This window comes from Maniola hyperantus, chromosome 17, assembly GCF_902806685.2.
Source record: "Maniola hyperantus chromosome 17, iAphHyp1.2, whole genome shotgun sequence".
Taxonomy (NCBI): Eukaryota; Metazoa; Arthropoda; class Insecta; order Lepidoptera; family Nymphalidae; genus Maniola; species Maniola hyperantus.
The window spans coordinates 6,710,183-6,724,251 of NC_048552.1; the positions used below are offsets into that span (position 1 = coordinate 6,710,183).

Genomic DNA, 14,069 nt, shown 5'->3' on the forward strand with positions numbered 1-14,069 from the left:
GTTAAGAGTTAAGATAGATAACTACTTGACATTTAATTGGCTTTGGCATGACTTTATCTCCATTTTTTCCATCACTTTTAACCTGTTTTTCTGATATTTTCTGCCAGACTGACAATATGAATAACTGTGCGTTTTTTACAGGTAAAAAACATCGTGACAAATTGACTTTGAATTTTGATGGCGGCAACACTGGCTCCGGTACTGCCAAGGGACTACATTTGAACTTAGGACCTATAGCTCCGCCACGGGACTTGGTTGATGCTTCCCTTCCACTTGACCGACAAGGGTATGTGAGAACAGAACTTTTGTTTTGACTTAACTTTTCCTACTTTAGAAGTTTATGATTGAGCGTGCTTGCACATATTGTTACGAAGGGTGATTTGTAATTCTTTTTGTTATTCCTTCAAAACTTCTTATATACCTATTGATTAAATTTTTTCTTATTACGTTTACTAACACGGGTAGTAACGTGTTCATTAGTAAATTGACAACTGTTATGTTGTTACCCACGTTCCTAGTTGTAATAATATTTGTCATTTATTTACAGGTGGTATCATGGAACGTTAACGCGCTTGGAAGCTGAGGATTTACTTAGAGATGCGGAAGAGGGTGCATTTTTAGTCAGAAACAGTGAATCCGCAAAGCATGACTACTCGCTTAGTTTGAAGTAAGGTTCTTAATATTTCGGAATTTTACTAACTAGTTTACATTTCTTTATTTTTTTTCGTCAATATTCAATTTAATGACAAAATTAGTTGAGTTTTTATGATACCTTTTTATCGTAAAAATAATATTTTTAAAGTAGGTGTCATGAATATGGTGATAAATATTTTTGCCAACTTAAAATTCATCCTGAATTAAAAGACTTTAATATGTTCTAATGAGAATTTCCATTATTTTCAGATCTACCCGTGGCTTTATGCACATGCGTGTATGCCGTGGAGTCGACGGCTATACACTGGGAGGAGCAGCGACCGCTTTTCCCACAGTGCCTGCTCTCATGAGACACTACGTTACAGCACAAAGGCTCCCAGTACGCGGCGCGGAACACATGGCTCTCTCAACACCACTGCCAGCTGTAATGCTTTGAAAACTTCAGGAGTCATTGTTTGGAACCAATCTAAGAACCGATAGCGTTCTTTTAGCTTTGAAGCTTCGTTTCCTTCGTAGCGTCCGAGCCGGTGTATCAAGATATACAATCGTAGCAGCACTATAGTTTTTAGAACAGTGCAGTAAGATCCAATTTTGTATAACAAGAAGTGTACATAAATAAAAGACGCAATCAACTATGAGTTTTGTGTCAAGTAATTTCTTTGATACTTAAGCGTGAATAAAGCAGCAGTTATTTATTGTATGTGTATAGTTTAGTAACCAGTGAATAATACCAAAGAGTTATAACGTATACCGATAGCAATGATTTGCTACGGGGCTTGCAAAAATTTGTTCGCTCAGAATGTTGCGTCATGCAACGCGAAGGGCGGGCGCCTTTATTTATTAGGATAGTCTCGAAAATATCTAAGGACGATGTTAAGCATATTGAGGTATATACGCTCTACCAAGATGTCGGGTAGTTTATAAGGAAAATCAACCGTCTTGCCTAAATACTAAGATGTAATTTTGTTTGAAACAGATTTAAAAAAATAAATCTTTCCGAGACTTTCGTTAATAATGTCGGTGCCTGTTCTGTTACTTATGCTAGTCCCAAACCGCAGCCACTTGTGTTTATGTATAGTAAATAATAATAATATATGTGATTATTCAAATAAGCTTCATAATATCCATTAAAAATAATCATTCTTTCTCTATCACAGTAGTTTTGTTTACTCATTCATTTAATCGTGGACTAATTACTTCAGTAAATATTAATGGTATTACTTTATATAATGCAAATATAGGTATGCAAATGACGATATGATACATACATGATAAATGTGGAAGGTCAAAGGGCCAATTAGATAAAGTAAGGACAGCATAAAACTCTATTAGAGAAACGCGCTTACTTGTAAGTTAGTTTTATTTTAGCAGCTGTATTTTAAAAGGCCTAAAAACAACGCTTAAATTTATTTACAGTTTTTATTTAAATGACGTTTTATTGATATTTATGATATTAGTTTATGCTGCAAAATGATATGTTATAATATTATTAAGTATAAGGAATGCCTCCAGAAGTATAAAAAAGGTAATGTTGAAGGCGAGAAGGATAACAAAGTGATCTTATAAGGGATCAGTCATTTTATTATTTTTTATTAAACCCTAAAATAACTTCTCAAGGACGGTTTTCAGTTGACTCGGATATCTTTGATGTTAGTTTACAAACGAGGTCAAATGTACCAAAATTGTTTGTTACGTTATATAAAACAATTTTGTGAGTGAACACTGTTATCGCATTAATCGATGATTATAATAGACCTTATTTGTACAACCAGGGAGTTTATTTTCCTTCGAACCACTTTTATGACTCATCGACTATTCAGTCACGAAAATCGTATCGATTTAAATAGGTACAAAACTGGTGACATGAATTCTGGCACTCCTATATAAATGGTCTCTCTATTCCGGAATTTTCTACATGCGAGTATTATTACAATAGATCTAAGAATAACTATAATTCATTTTGCACCGTAGATGTACATTAGATTTTGAATTTTCAGCTTAGATTAAGTACAGAGTACAATCACAATATTATATATGAAATAGTACATCAAACTAACAAAGTAATATAACACGTTTTCGTCGCTTTTGGTGAAAAATACATCTGTAATCTTAATAATAAATCAAGATAGGTTATTCCAGGTATACTCACGTACGAAGTCGGCGTAAACTCGAGTAAATAGTTTAGAACCCATCCGCCTCGACCGCGACGCGTAGCGACTCGAGTCCCTGTGAAAAAGGACCCCGGATGGGTTCAAAACTAGTCGGGCTTACGTCGACTAAATACGTGAGTTTAGCTGGAATAACCTATACTGTTAATATAAATCACTCACGATAGTTTAAATGCTAAAATAAACCAAGAGTTAAGTTAGCATTTATTGTTTTTTTTCTTTCACGGAATTAATTGATCGAGAGCTATTGTAAATGGGTGAAACTTTTTTGGAATTTTCTTTATTCGTTTTCTGGCAAACATTGCTCTTTAGAGCGTACATAATTTTATTTTGATTCGGACATTTTCCATCCAAAGCGACTGTGACATAAGGTACTTAGAAGTTATTTATTAGTGACTTAGGAAAACCATGTTTTGATACGGCTTTCATACTGTATTTATATTACGTAAAATCGTAGCGAACACATAACTTTATTGTAGGTTACGGTGTTATGTATCACGGCATAATATAATTAAGATCATATTATAGTAAAAGAATGCACATGTTATGTAACATTCACATTGACTTATTTATATTTTTTGTTATATTAGAATTAAGTAGGTTTACAAAGTGTTTATGGACCCCTGGTATTTATAATGATTAATCCATAGATAAGTTTTCATTCAAGACTGTCACTTCATTTTTATGAACAAAATCTTTCGGGTGACTATACCCTTTGCCACACAGATCAGTAAAAAACCTAGTTTTTCGGTTTTTTTTTCACCCCATGCGGGTCAAAGTCTCGTTAAAGGACGCACAACCTGAAATCTATTATAATAATGCAAATATTTTGAAATGCATTTATTTGCGTTTATTTTTGATATTATAACAATCAACGCAATTATGTACCTACCTAACCAATCGTTTTAGGAGTGGCCTGCATTATATGCATAGTTGCTTGCGTCTAATCGCGCAACTTTGTAACGTTTATGCAACTTGTAAGCGATATAAATTGCATTTAAATTCTAAAATAAAGTGGCAGGTGGATGGTTGTCAGCTATTTATTTTTATAGTTCTTTCTGTGATTTAGTTTGATATAAAATAAAAACGCCAAAAAATTTAGCATGTAATGATTGTGAAATATTATGTGGGATAACGTTTTATTGATAAAAATTGTATATCCAGACGATACTTGAATGCTGAAAAAAAGTTGATCGCATACCAAGACACGACTCACTTAATGCAGGAGTAGCAAGAGCCTGGCTAGACGATCTTAGCACATTTTTTAATACTGAAAATCCGAATGATGGTGAGTGATGCATGATTCGGTCTTCAGTAGAAGCATGGTAGATGCATCCGACTATTCGTAAGCACTTGTAAAAGTTTATACGAATAAAAAAGATTTTCATTTTCATTTTCAGTAGAGTAGCGCTGAATTCGTCTCGTTCGATGCTAGTGAGTGACGTCTCTTGGATTTTTTTGGAGTTGAAAAGTACCTCTTGCAGCTCTTGGTCTTGCGGATGTGTGCGATCTCTTTAAATGTAACGTGATCTCATATTTCTTCCCCTGGATGCTTCAGTTACCTTAGACTTAATTTCGATTAATTTGTACCTGATTTTGAAAACTAACGATGTTTGAGACTTAAAATTACGTTTTAAAACATTTATTTTGTTACGATGTAGACGCATTAGGGATAATGGATGTAGATGTGTATGGAACGAGCGAATTTCATTGTATGTGAGACTTTTACTTGTACGTACTTTACTAAACCACCGCAAGCAGCTTGAGCAAGCGTGCAACTAATTTTAATACATAATTTAATATAATGTTTTATCAGTAAGTGAGTTATATGTATACGGACAAGTTTAAGCCTCTGTTTATTATAATATAAAGCAAGAGTAAATAAATAGATAGTTTAAGCGGAATTTCGCTTTGACATTCTCTTTCGCCTTATTGGAGCAAATGGATAATCTTATTTCTGTTTATCTTGTTCGTGTACAAGTAACCTTTGTATTTAACGTAGTAAGTGCTTAATGGAAGGTAGAATAATAAATTCCTGTTGGAAGTTTTTGAAGTGTCAAAATTTTTTCAAGAAACGACGTAGTTTCAAGTCGTAAGTTAGGTAAAATTATAGCTTATCGTAGTTATAATCAATTATAATTTTTTGAAGGTGTAGTTTGAAATGGATGATGAAATAAAAAATCTTTAAAAATAAATTTATTTTATTTTGCCCTCTTTACCATACGATAACCCTTGTATTAAAATATATAAAACCTACTGAGTTTTGTAATAAAATTAAGGTTAAAATTAAATGAAGCAGGAAAACTCAAAACCTAACTCATATTTTATAGATTACTCAATCAGAATGATGCTCTGCTATCTACTATTCTATACTTTAATTTATGATTATGTGAAAGTCACACGTAGTTCATGGATAATGAGGATGAATAATAATAATAATCATCATTGACCGATAGATGTCCACTGTTAGACGTAGGTCTCTTCTAGGAAGTTCCACACGCCACAGTCTTGCGCCCCCTGAATCCAGCAGCTTCTGTGATTCGCCTGATGTCCGTCCACCTAGTGGGGAGTTTTCCGCCGCTGCGCTTTCCGGTGCGACTTACGAGGTCGCGACTAATGATATTGGTCTCTTATAGGTAAGATCTACAGTCTATAGACAGTCTAGGCACAGTATAAGACCCTAACTACGTACAGAAACCGGCAAGAAATATTGTACATCGACATTTAGAATGGGATTTCGGCTGTGTAGAGCGTTGTCTCCGTCATTCATACCTATGTGACAATTTGTCGATCCCAACGATAGAGACAACGTTTTACGAAACCGCTATCTCTATCTAAAGTTCGATATTGCAGTATTTTCTGCCATGTACTGTAGACCAGTTCGGGTCGTTTCTTCGTCCCGCACTTTTCCTACTACCAGTACCTACCGCAGTGACTGCTTAGTCTAGTAGACGGCTTTGTCTAGTGGATGGCTTCGTCAAACCTCTATGTACTCAATACATATAACATGTCATATCGTTACTCTGTGGTTTACGGGTGACTTGCAGTCGAAAGAAAATAGTTTATAACCGACTTCCAAAAAGGAGGTGGTTCTCAATTCGGCCCGTTTTTTTTTAATTATAATATTTTTGTTTTAATATTTAAAACGTGATACAAGTAGTGTATCATGTTTTTAATATTTAATCAAAATCATCGTTCCCCGTCTTACAGATCTATAAGTTCTTAAGTATGGGTGGTATGGGTTACCTGGAAGAAGAGACTACTGGTAGTGATGGAACAAAGGACGACCTTCGTCCTTTGTTTTTAAGCATATCCTGTATTTTACTCCTTGACATAGTATTAAGCAATAAAGATATTTAAATTAAATCGTTCACCGAAGATTAAAACGTGAAAAAGCAAAAGAAAAGTGAAAAGCGCCCTCTATCAGTAACACACTAAACAAAGATAGAAAATTTAGGGCTGAAGCCTCGATAATGAAACAACCACTGACCCAGAACAGTTGAGTTGACTCCTTTGTTTGCAAAACACTTGCACAAATAAGAAAGTTTTGGGTAAGTACCTAGTTTGATCATTTTTCATGAGATGTCGTTGTTAAGAATATTTCTACTGTAAATAGGTATTAACTAATTATATATCGCACGGTAGCGCGTTCCAGGTCACCCATACCGCGCACTTTGGCTGCGCTCAACGCACTGCTGAAGGAGTCCCCTCGCTGTGACATATTTGCTGACAAATGGGCTGACCACATGGGTCAGATCTTGCACTTTTGTGAAAATTTATAATTTTGCTTTTTAAAATTTATAATTTTAAGTTGTTAATTTTTGTAAGTATGTTTATGTTAGTTTGTACTCGTATTTTAATTAGTGTAATTGGCTTTATGGCCGTTCTAATTAAATAATAAATAAATAATAATAATAATAATAATAATATATTTATTTTATACTTAGGTATCAGCTCAACTACTTAGTTTGACACCCAGCACACCCGCACGTCATTCGCACTATCTATGTGCAGCCTCCCCCCCCCCCTTTTGTTATCTGAACCTGTCGCATATACTTTAGGTACTAGGTAGGTAATATTGTATTGTCACTTCTCCTTTCTTTTTAACAAAGGTCCTAAAGGTCTAACGCTATAACTTATCGAAGACGAAATTCGACGGGCAATATATCTGTTCGGATCGAAAGGGGAATATTTAATAGGTTACAAGAGATGAAACTTACCCATTCACATAGATCAATGTATAGCTCAAACTGCTGGGGTCTGAAAGTTTGCACGTGGGTTTACCTATCGGTACGACGTGGACTCTCTGAAGGAAAAAACCGGCCAAGTGCGAGTCCGACTCGCGCACCGAGGGTTCCGTACTACAGCTGTATTTTTTCGTCATTTTGTACGATAAATGAAAAACTACTCAGCATAAAAATAAATAAAATCTGTTTTAGAATGTACAGGTATATGATATATGATACTCCATTTAATTATTTGTTCCTGAACACATTTTAATTTTTTTTTCGTGATGTGACCACAAATTCACGATTTTCGAATTTTCCCCCTTACGTGTGCTATAAGACCTACCTAAATGTCAAATTTCATTATTCTAGGTTAACGGGAAGGACCCTCTAGGTTTCTTGACAGACAGACAACGAAGTGATCCTATAAGGTTTCCGTTTTTCCTTTTGATGTATGGAACCCTGAAAAACCGCCGAAGTGCGAGTCAAGCCTCGCTCTTTTAGGGCTCCGCACATAATGAATAATATTTTTAAACTTTTAATGCTACGCGGGCATGATTTGTATAGTAATGAGAGAAGGCTAGCTCGTTGTAATATTTTCAATATAGTATATATCAATTTGCCATTTCAAATGTCATTCCAATATAAAATGTATTGCGTAAACTCACTCATTTTTACAGTTTTAATCTATTTTTATAATGTTAAAATAGTGATTTTCATACAGTATAAATCTCTACTATTGTAGAGCTTATAGCTTTTTCTGATTTATTGATATGAGCTAATTTTAGAAATGAAATGATTTCAGAATAAAATATAGAATTTTAATCTGCCAAAGCATGTGTTGCAAACAATGTTCCGAGAATATATTTTTTCATTTATGTGAATGGCGTGAGGGAAGTAATAATAAAGTCTTACGTTAGCAGATGACATTTTGATTAACTGGAACGTGTTAGGAATGACTGGTTAGGACGCTAAGCGTAGGCCATGAAAATAAATTGAAAAATATTACTCAACGCGCGGGATTTTGTCATTTTTATACATTTATACAAATCAGTATAAGTAAGTATTATTGTTTCACTTTCACCCCGAACTACCTCACATAAAACAGACAAACAAATGGACGGACAAAGTGCAAAGTCATCCAAACGCGACAGCATCCTCGCTTCGCTTGGTTGACAGAAGCATTTATTTTTTATTTTTATTCATTATAGGTGTACGCTTGACCACAATCACACCTGATGGGAAGTGATGATGTGGCCTAAGATGGGACGCGTTTACCTAGAAGGTGCCTATTCACTCTTGTTTAAAAATACCCGGGTTGTAATTGGTAGGAAACACATATCGCGGAAGAGTATTCCAAACCTTAGCCATACGTGTACATACATACGTATACGTAGCATACATTCATTCAAAGAACAATAATTAGATCGGAAGTACTTAGGTACAGTAAATTTGACTAGATCGTTGTTTAACTGAGTACCTACCTATGACAACCCTGTTAGTCTTGAATAGTAAAAAAAAAAAGTAGATGTCAATTTTTTTATTTATTCGGTAGGTAGCTACTACTTTTTTAAAAATAAATAGGTGTACCTACCTAATAGTAAAAAAATCCACTGAAGTGTAAGCGTTTTCGAGTTTTTAACTGAAGAATTAAGTTGAAATGCATGAAATATGATCACGGTAAACAATGCAAATCCCGATTTTCAGTATTTTGATCTGACGGGGACTGCTATTTGTAAAAAATATATTTTCTCTCTTATTACACAATGCAAATTTTTCCTGCGTTATAAATGCAATTTTTGTATAGAGACTTTGTGCTGAAAAAATCTTAATCTTTATTGAATACAGCTACCATTCAAAACAAGCATGATAAGAACAGTTATTAGTTGAGGCTAGTTATAAGTTGTGTTATAACATTTTCAATAATAAAAAATAAAAATAAATTGTTTTACTCTTTCGTAGGTTCTTCCATTTAAGAGAGAGAATTAATTGAAAAATACTTCCAACTTTGATTTATGTTAAGACAATCGAGTAGGCAACAAGCTACCTACTTAAAGTCTACTAAACTTATTCCTGTAAGTTAGTTTAAAGATTTTGTCAATTTATAGATTAGGGCATTTTAAACCAATCTGCAGTAGAAGATTCAGTGACGATTCAAAAAAATTGTTTGAATATCTTTCTATTTCATGGCCGGTAAAATTCCACGATTCGTGTAGCAACATTATTGCTTCCTTTTCTACTATCAGATTATAAATCACCGTAAGGTACCTTTAAACTTCCGGAACAACATTAAATTACGTAAAGGGACGCTTGTTTCTCCGACGAAAACGTATTATATCTGTACCCGTAGTATAAAATTTTACGTCTCACCAAACCAAACCAAATTCGAGAGTCGAAATACTTCCGCGTTACAGTAAACTAGATCTTAAACGCCTTGTTTTAAAGCTCAAGTTTGTCTACACTTCTACAGCCAGCGCTCCAAGCGGAAACATTGCGAAATTAAAATCAGTGGCATTGAATATTTGACTTCAATTCAAGGCTGTTTAGGTCCATTTTACTGTAACGCGCAAGTATTTCGACTCTCGAATTTGGTTTCGTTTGGTGAGACGTAAAATCTTGTACTACGGGTACTGTCACGCAAGATTTGAATGCGAACGAGTCATTCCCATCGCTTTATATTTCACTTGAAAGAGTTTCATCAGTAAAATGTGGGTTTGTAAATAATTCAGGATTTTGTTCGTACTAAATATGTAACGAATAAATTTTTCCAAATGTAAAATGAGTGCAATTTTAGTGAAATTATTTAATACTAAATAATGCCGCACTTTGTCGTCGTTTCAGTTTTTTGAAATCTTCGATTTTACGAGATAAGGAGTATCATATATCCGTCTCCGAATGCAAGCTCTCTCTGTACTAAATAAATGATGCCAGCGACTTCTTCGGTATGGATTTGGGTTTTTTAAAGATCCCGTAGCCTTGTCCTTCCGCGGGAGGCGCGCTATCTCTGTACATTTCGTCTAAAATGTTTAAACGGATGGGCGGAATAAGAATCGTGAGGATCCAGTGATTATTATATTACGAATTTTTATCAAACTTCCAAGTTTTCTTATGTTACGGACCTAATAGGTACAAATGGTTTGATATAAAACTTTCAAAATACTAGTTATTGACTACAAGGGTCATGGTAGATCGAATAGATGTTCCAGTAAATGAAATTCCACCCTAGCTGTACAGTGTGGTTCAATTCAATTCACTAACTAACCGATAAACTCATTTGGAGCGGAACCACGTGACAGTGCAATTTGTACTGACTATTGTGTGCAATGAGTGTGTGGATCGGAAACACTATTCTCTGTACCTATATTTGTAGGAACATGACATTGTTCAAGCAAATCAGTACCTACTCTTATTATAAATGCGAAAGATCTAGTCAGAAAATAAAAATAAAATTAGGAAAATTTCCAATTTTTTTTTAATGAAAATATTACAATAAATTTGCTAGCCTTATTTAATTTTTATTTTGATTCTTCCTAATAATATGATGTAGAAATAACAATCGTCTCTAATGTATTATGAATTTGATTAATCAAATAATGAGACCAATAAAATTGGTTCTTCTTGATAGGAAAAACTTTACAAATCAGTAACTTTAGTAAAGGACAAACCCTAGCAGATTAAATTAAAATTTACTCATAATAATCATAATTTTAGGTTCTTCTTTTTCTCGAGTCGACGATCACCTTAAATACGGGCTCTTAAATCGTGGTGTTTGTGTAGTGCTGCTTCCAAGGACGCCGGGTGCTTGTGATCGGTATAAAACTAAACACCACGCGGGGAGGCTCTTTTGATAGTTTTAGGTAGGTATACTAGGTATACTATACTAAGAAGTTGTTGTGGCTTCCCAGGGAGATAAAAATCCCATTATTCTAGTTTTTAATTGGCCGTAATTAATTATAAAAGCAAACAAAAAAACCGAATTAAGCAAAAAAAGGAACACCCTCATATAAAACCCTTATCACGATCTGTTGACAGGATCAGTTTAAATGAAACTGGCTCTGACCCATACTGGCGCTGTTCGATTAGGTAATTTGCTTTCGATTTGAAAGGTTTTCCTACCCGTAGCATACCTATACCTAGCTTCATTATTGGATTCATTGAAACTGAACTGTTTTCTTCATAAATCTATTGTGCTACATGGAGTGAACGTATGAGAATGATGACTGCCTAGATAAGTGACCCTGAGAACTAAGAACAGTGCTAGTAGGCAATATATATTATAGTTGTAGGAATATACTTATATAATGTCTTATGTCACACAGACGTGGTTGTTTATACGGAATTATTCCGTTATTAATGTGGTTATTATATTTTTTTTTTTTTTTTTGTTATTTTTTTTTTTTTTTTAATACAATAAAACTTAAGGCTAGCCTTATCTAATTACTATATAAATCATGACCGCGTGGAATGGTGCCAAGAATACTGGCTGCATTTCCGCGCTGGACAGCCAGGCTGATCCGCTGCGCAAAAAATGAGCCAGCCCTTCTGTCACCAGTTGAGGCTATTAATCGCGGTGAAATGTCTCGTAAAAAATTTTTAGCACTAAGACTCCATGGCCCCAGGGTCTCCACGGCAAACGGCACAAAAATGTAACTCTCTATAAGAGAGGCATACTTGCGCCGCTTGCCGTTTTCAGCTGTTTCTGCTGCGGCTCCCGGTCTTGATGCTGATATATTTTATATTTTTTGACATCTAATTTCCGGGATTCGCTTTTTCATGGATTTTATATGCACACAGTATGGCATAGTTATTAAATTAAATAATAACACAAGTTACGTAAATAAAACTGGACGCTTCGCATAGTACTATAGTTGGGCCATTACGAACGTGCAAACTGGCTTATAAATCGTTTTAATCAGACCTTTCGATCGCACTTTACAGGCTTTATGGAACTGGAACAATATTTGTAGATAATCGATAACAGGTTATAATTATAAAGAGCGAAGGGGAAACAATACAAAATTAGCTCCTTCCGGACGGCATAAATTTATCGATAACGACTTCTGCAGCATTCTCGCAATGATTTATGACCCAACTCGCAAGTTCATAATGGCCATACATGGCATAGATTTACCATGTTCCGATCGCGGTGTCTGAAGAATTATCTATGCCTACACACAGAATAATGATAGATAACTATATTATTAGTTATTACTTATTTCCATCATCTTGCTCACATTTTAGTGCATGGGCCGCTGCCAACGCCGCCGCTGCAAAAAAAAAATTTAACAACACACGGCTCATCGCCTGGTCAACTGCTTGATGCCTGATGACGCTTCTGTGTAAAAAAAAACTTAAGTATATAGTACAAAAATACTTAATTTTACATAAAGAATTTACCCAATGTTCCATAAATTAAATAAATCTGCTTACATAGTCTTTATTTTGCTAGTACAAAATGTTGTAATGCCTTCCCGACCATTTGTAACAAAATGTTATCCCACCCACTCTAAGTGGTTAATACCTTAATACACGCTCTTGTTATAATGTAGGTAATATTGTGTAATCCTCACACGGCCGAAGAAAAACGTACAGGTTTACAGAAATGGGGTTTTTTGTATTATTTACTAGCTAATGCCCACGACTTCGTACGCATGAATTTAGGTTTTAAATATCCCGTGGGAACTCTTTGATTTTCCGGGATAATAAGTAGCCTATGTCACTTTCCAAGTCTTAAACTATAGGTACCTATGCAAAAAATCACGTCGATCCGTTGCTCCGTTGTGACGTGATTGAAGGACGAACCAACAAACCAACAATCAAACACACTTTCGCATATTTATAATGTGGGTAGTGATTCATATTGTTTTTAGTAAGTAACAAACATCGTGAGTGTATTCAATGGTTTATAGCACACATAACTCCAAAAAGTTAGAATACGTGCCTAAGATCCTCGAAAGCACGATCTCCCGAAAGGAGGTCAATATTTTAACTGCTAGGCTATCACCGACCTCTTAGGATAACAAAAGTAGGTACTTATAATTTTTATGTTGATATCAAGTTTGGTGCTAAAAAAGGCTTAATTCATTCAAACATTTTTCAAAAGTACCATACCACTGTAAAAGTTGAAATAATTAGGGATTACCGTCGAACAAAGTTTGGTGAAAACTATCGATCCAACAAGCGAAGTATGACCTACTTCGAACAGGTAGGTGTTTTATTTCCGTAACCTCTTTTCGTAGGCCTTCCATACATTTGCATATTTTTTGTTAAGACGTAGATCTAAAACAAAGGTAGGAACTTTTTACAAATTTAACTAGGTACACGAGCCGTGATAGCCTAGTGGTTAAGACGTCCGCAGCACGCAGGTCGGAGGTTCGATCCCGGACATACGTACCCTTCATATTTCCGAGTTTTTAACAATTAAATATTTCTAGCAAAATTCAACTAGGTATATAGGCACTTTAGGCAAGTAATTAATTCAATCAAACTAGCTAACATTTTTTTCATAATTAATGGATGGTTTGCTTTTGTAAGACGAATAAAAAAATTACCTCGTTAACAGGATGTCACACAAACTCGCGAGTACGTGTGTTCGATTCGATTCGATATATTTTTGTAATACAAGGATCGGTGTTAAGGCGTGATTCCAGGAGCGCGGCTTAAATACACGTAAATGCTTTCTTGCCTTTATAGGTAACTACGTATTACAACTTTTAAGTTCCTTGTTGGGCAAGTTAACACCGATTCGCCGCGCGTCCTGTTTGTTTAAGCCTTAAAGTACGCTAGTTTACGAAAACAAATCTGTCACGCAAGATTTGAATTTAAACGACCCTCCTTACTTTTTCCCTAAAGAGGCTTTTAGCGGTAAAATTCTGGTATTTGTGAAACGAGTTCAGTTAGCGAGCGGGTTGAAAAGGTTTTAATGGTTGTACCACAGCGTAAATACATAGAGTGTGGCGAGGTCCTCAATGGTTGCAAACGAGCTGGTTTTAAGATTGATTTATGTGGGTCGCGGGTACTA

At 35.0% G+C, this 14,069-nt stretch overlaps 1 protein-coding gene across 2 annotated transcripts in view; it reads left to right on the plus strand.

Annotated features, from left to right (window-relative positions):
* Positions 1 to 5,017, plus strand: part of hwt (heavyweight) — a 218,364-nt gene extending 213,347 nt beyond the window's left edge. For both annotated transcript variants that reach the window (XM_069504275.1, XM_034977760.2), the window contains 3 exons: positions 142 to 286; positions 548 to 667; positions 904 to 5,017. In XM_069504275.1, coding sequence (XP_069360376.1) covers positions 142 to 286; positions 548 to 667; positions 904 to 1,090 — 452 coding nt within the window. In that variant the 3' untranslated portion in view covers positions 1,091 to 5,017. The remainder of the gene's footprint in view (positions 1 to 141; positions 287 to 547; positions 668 to 903) is intronic.
* The last annotated feature ends 9,052 nt before the right edge of the window (positions 5,018 to 14,069 follow it).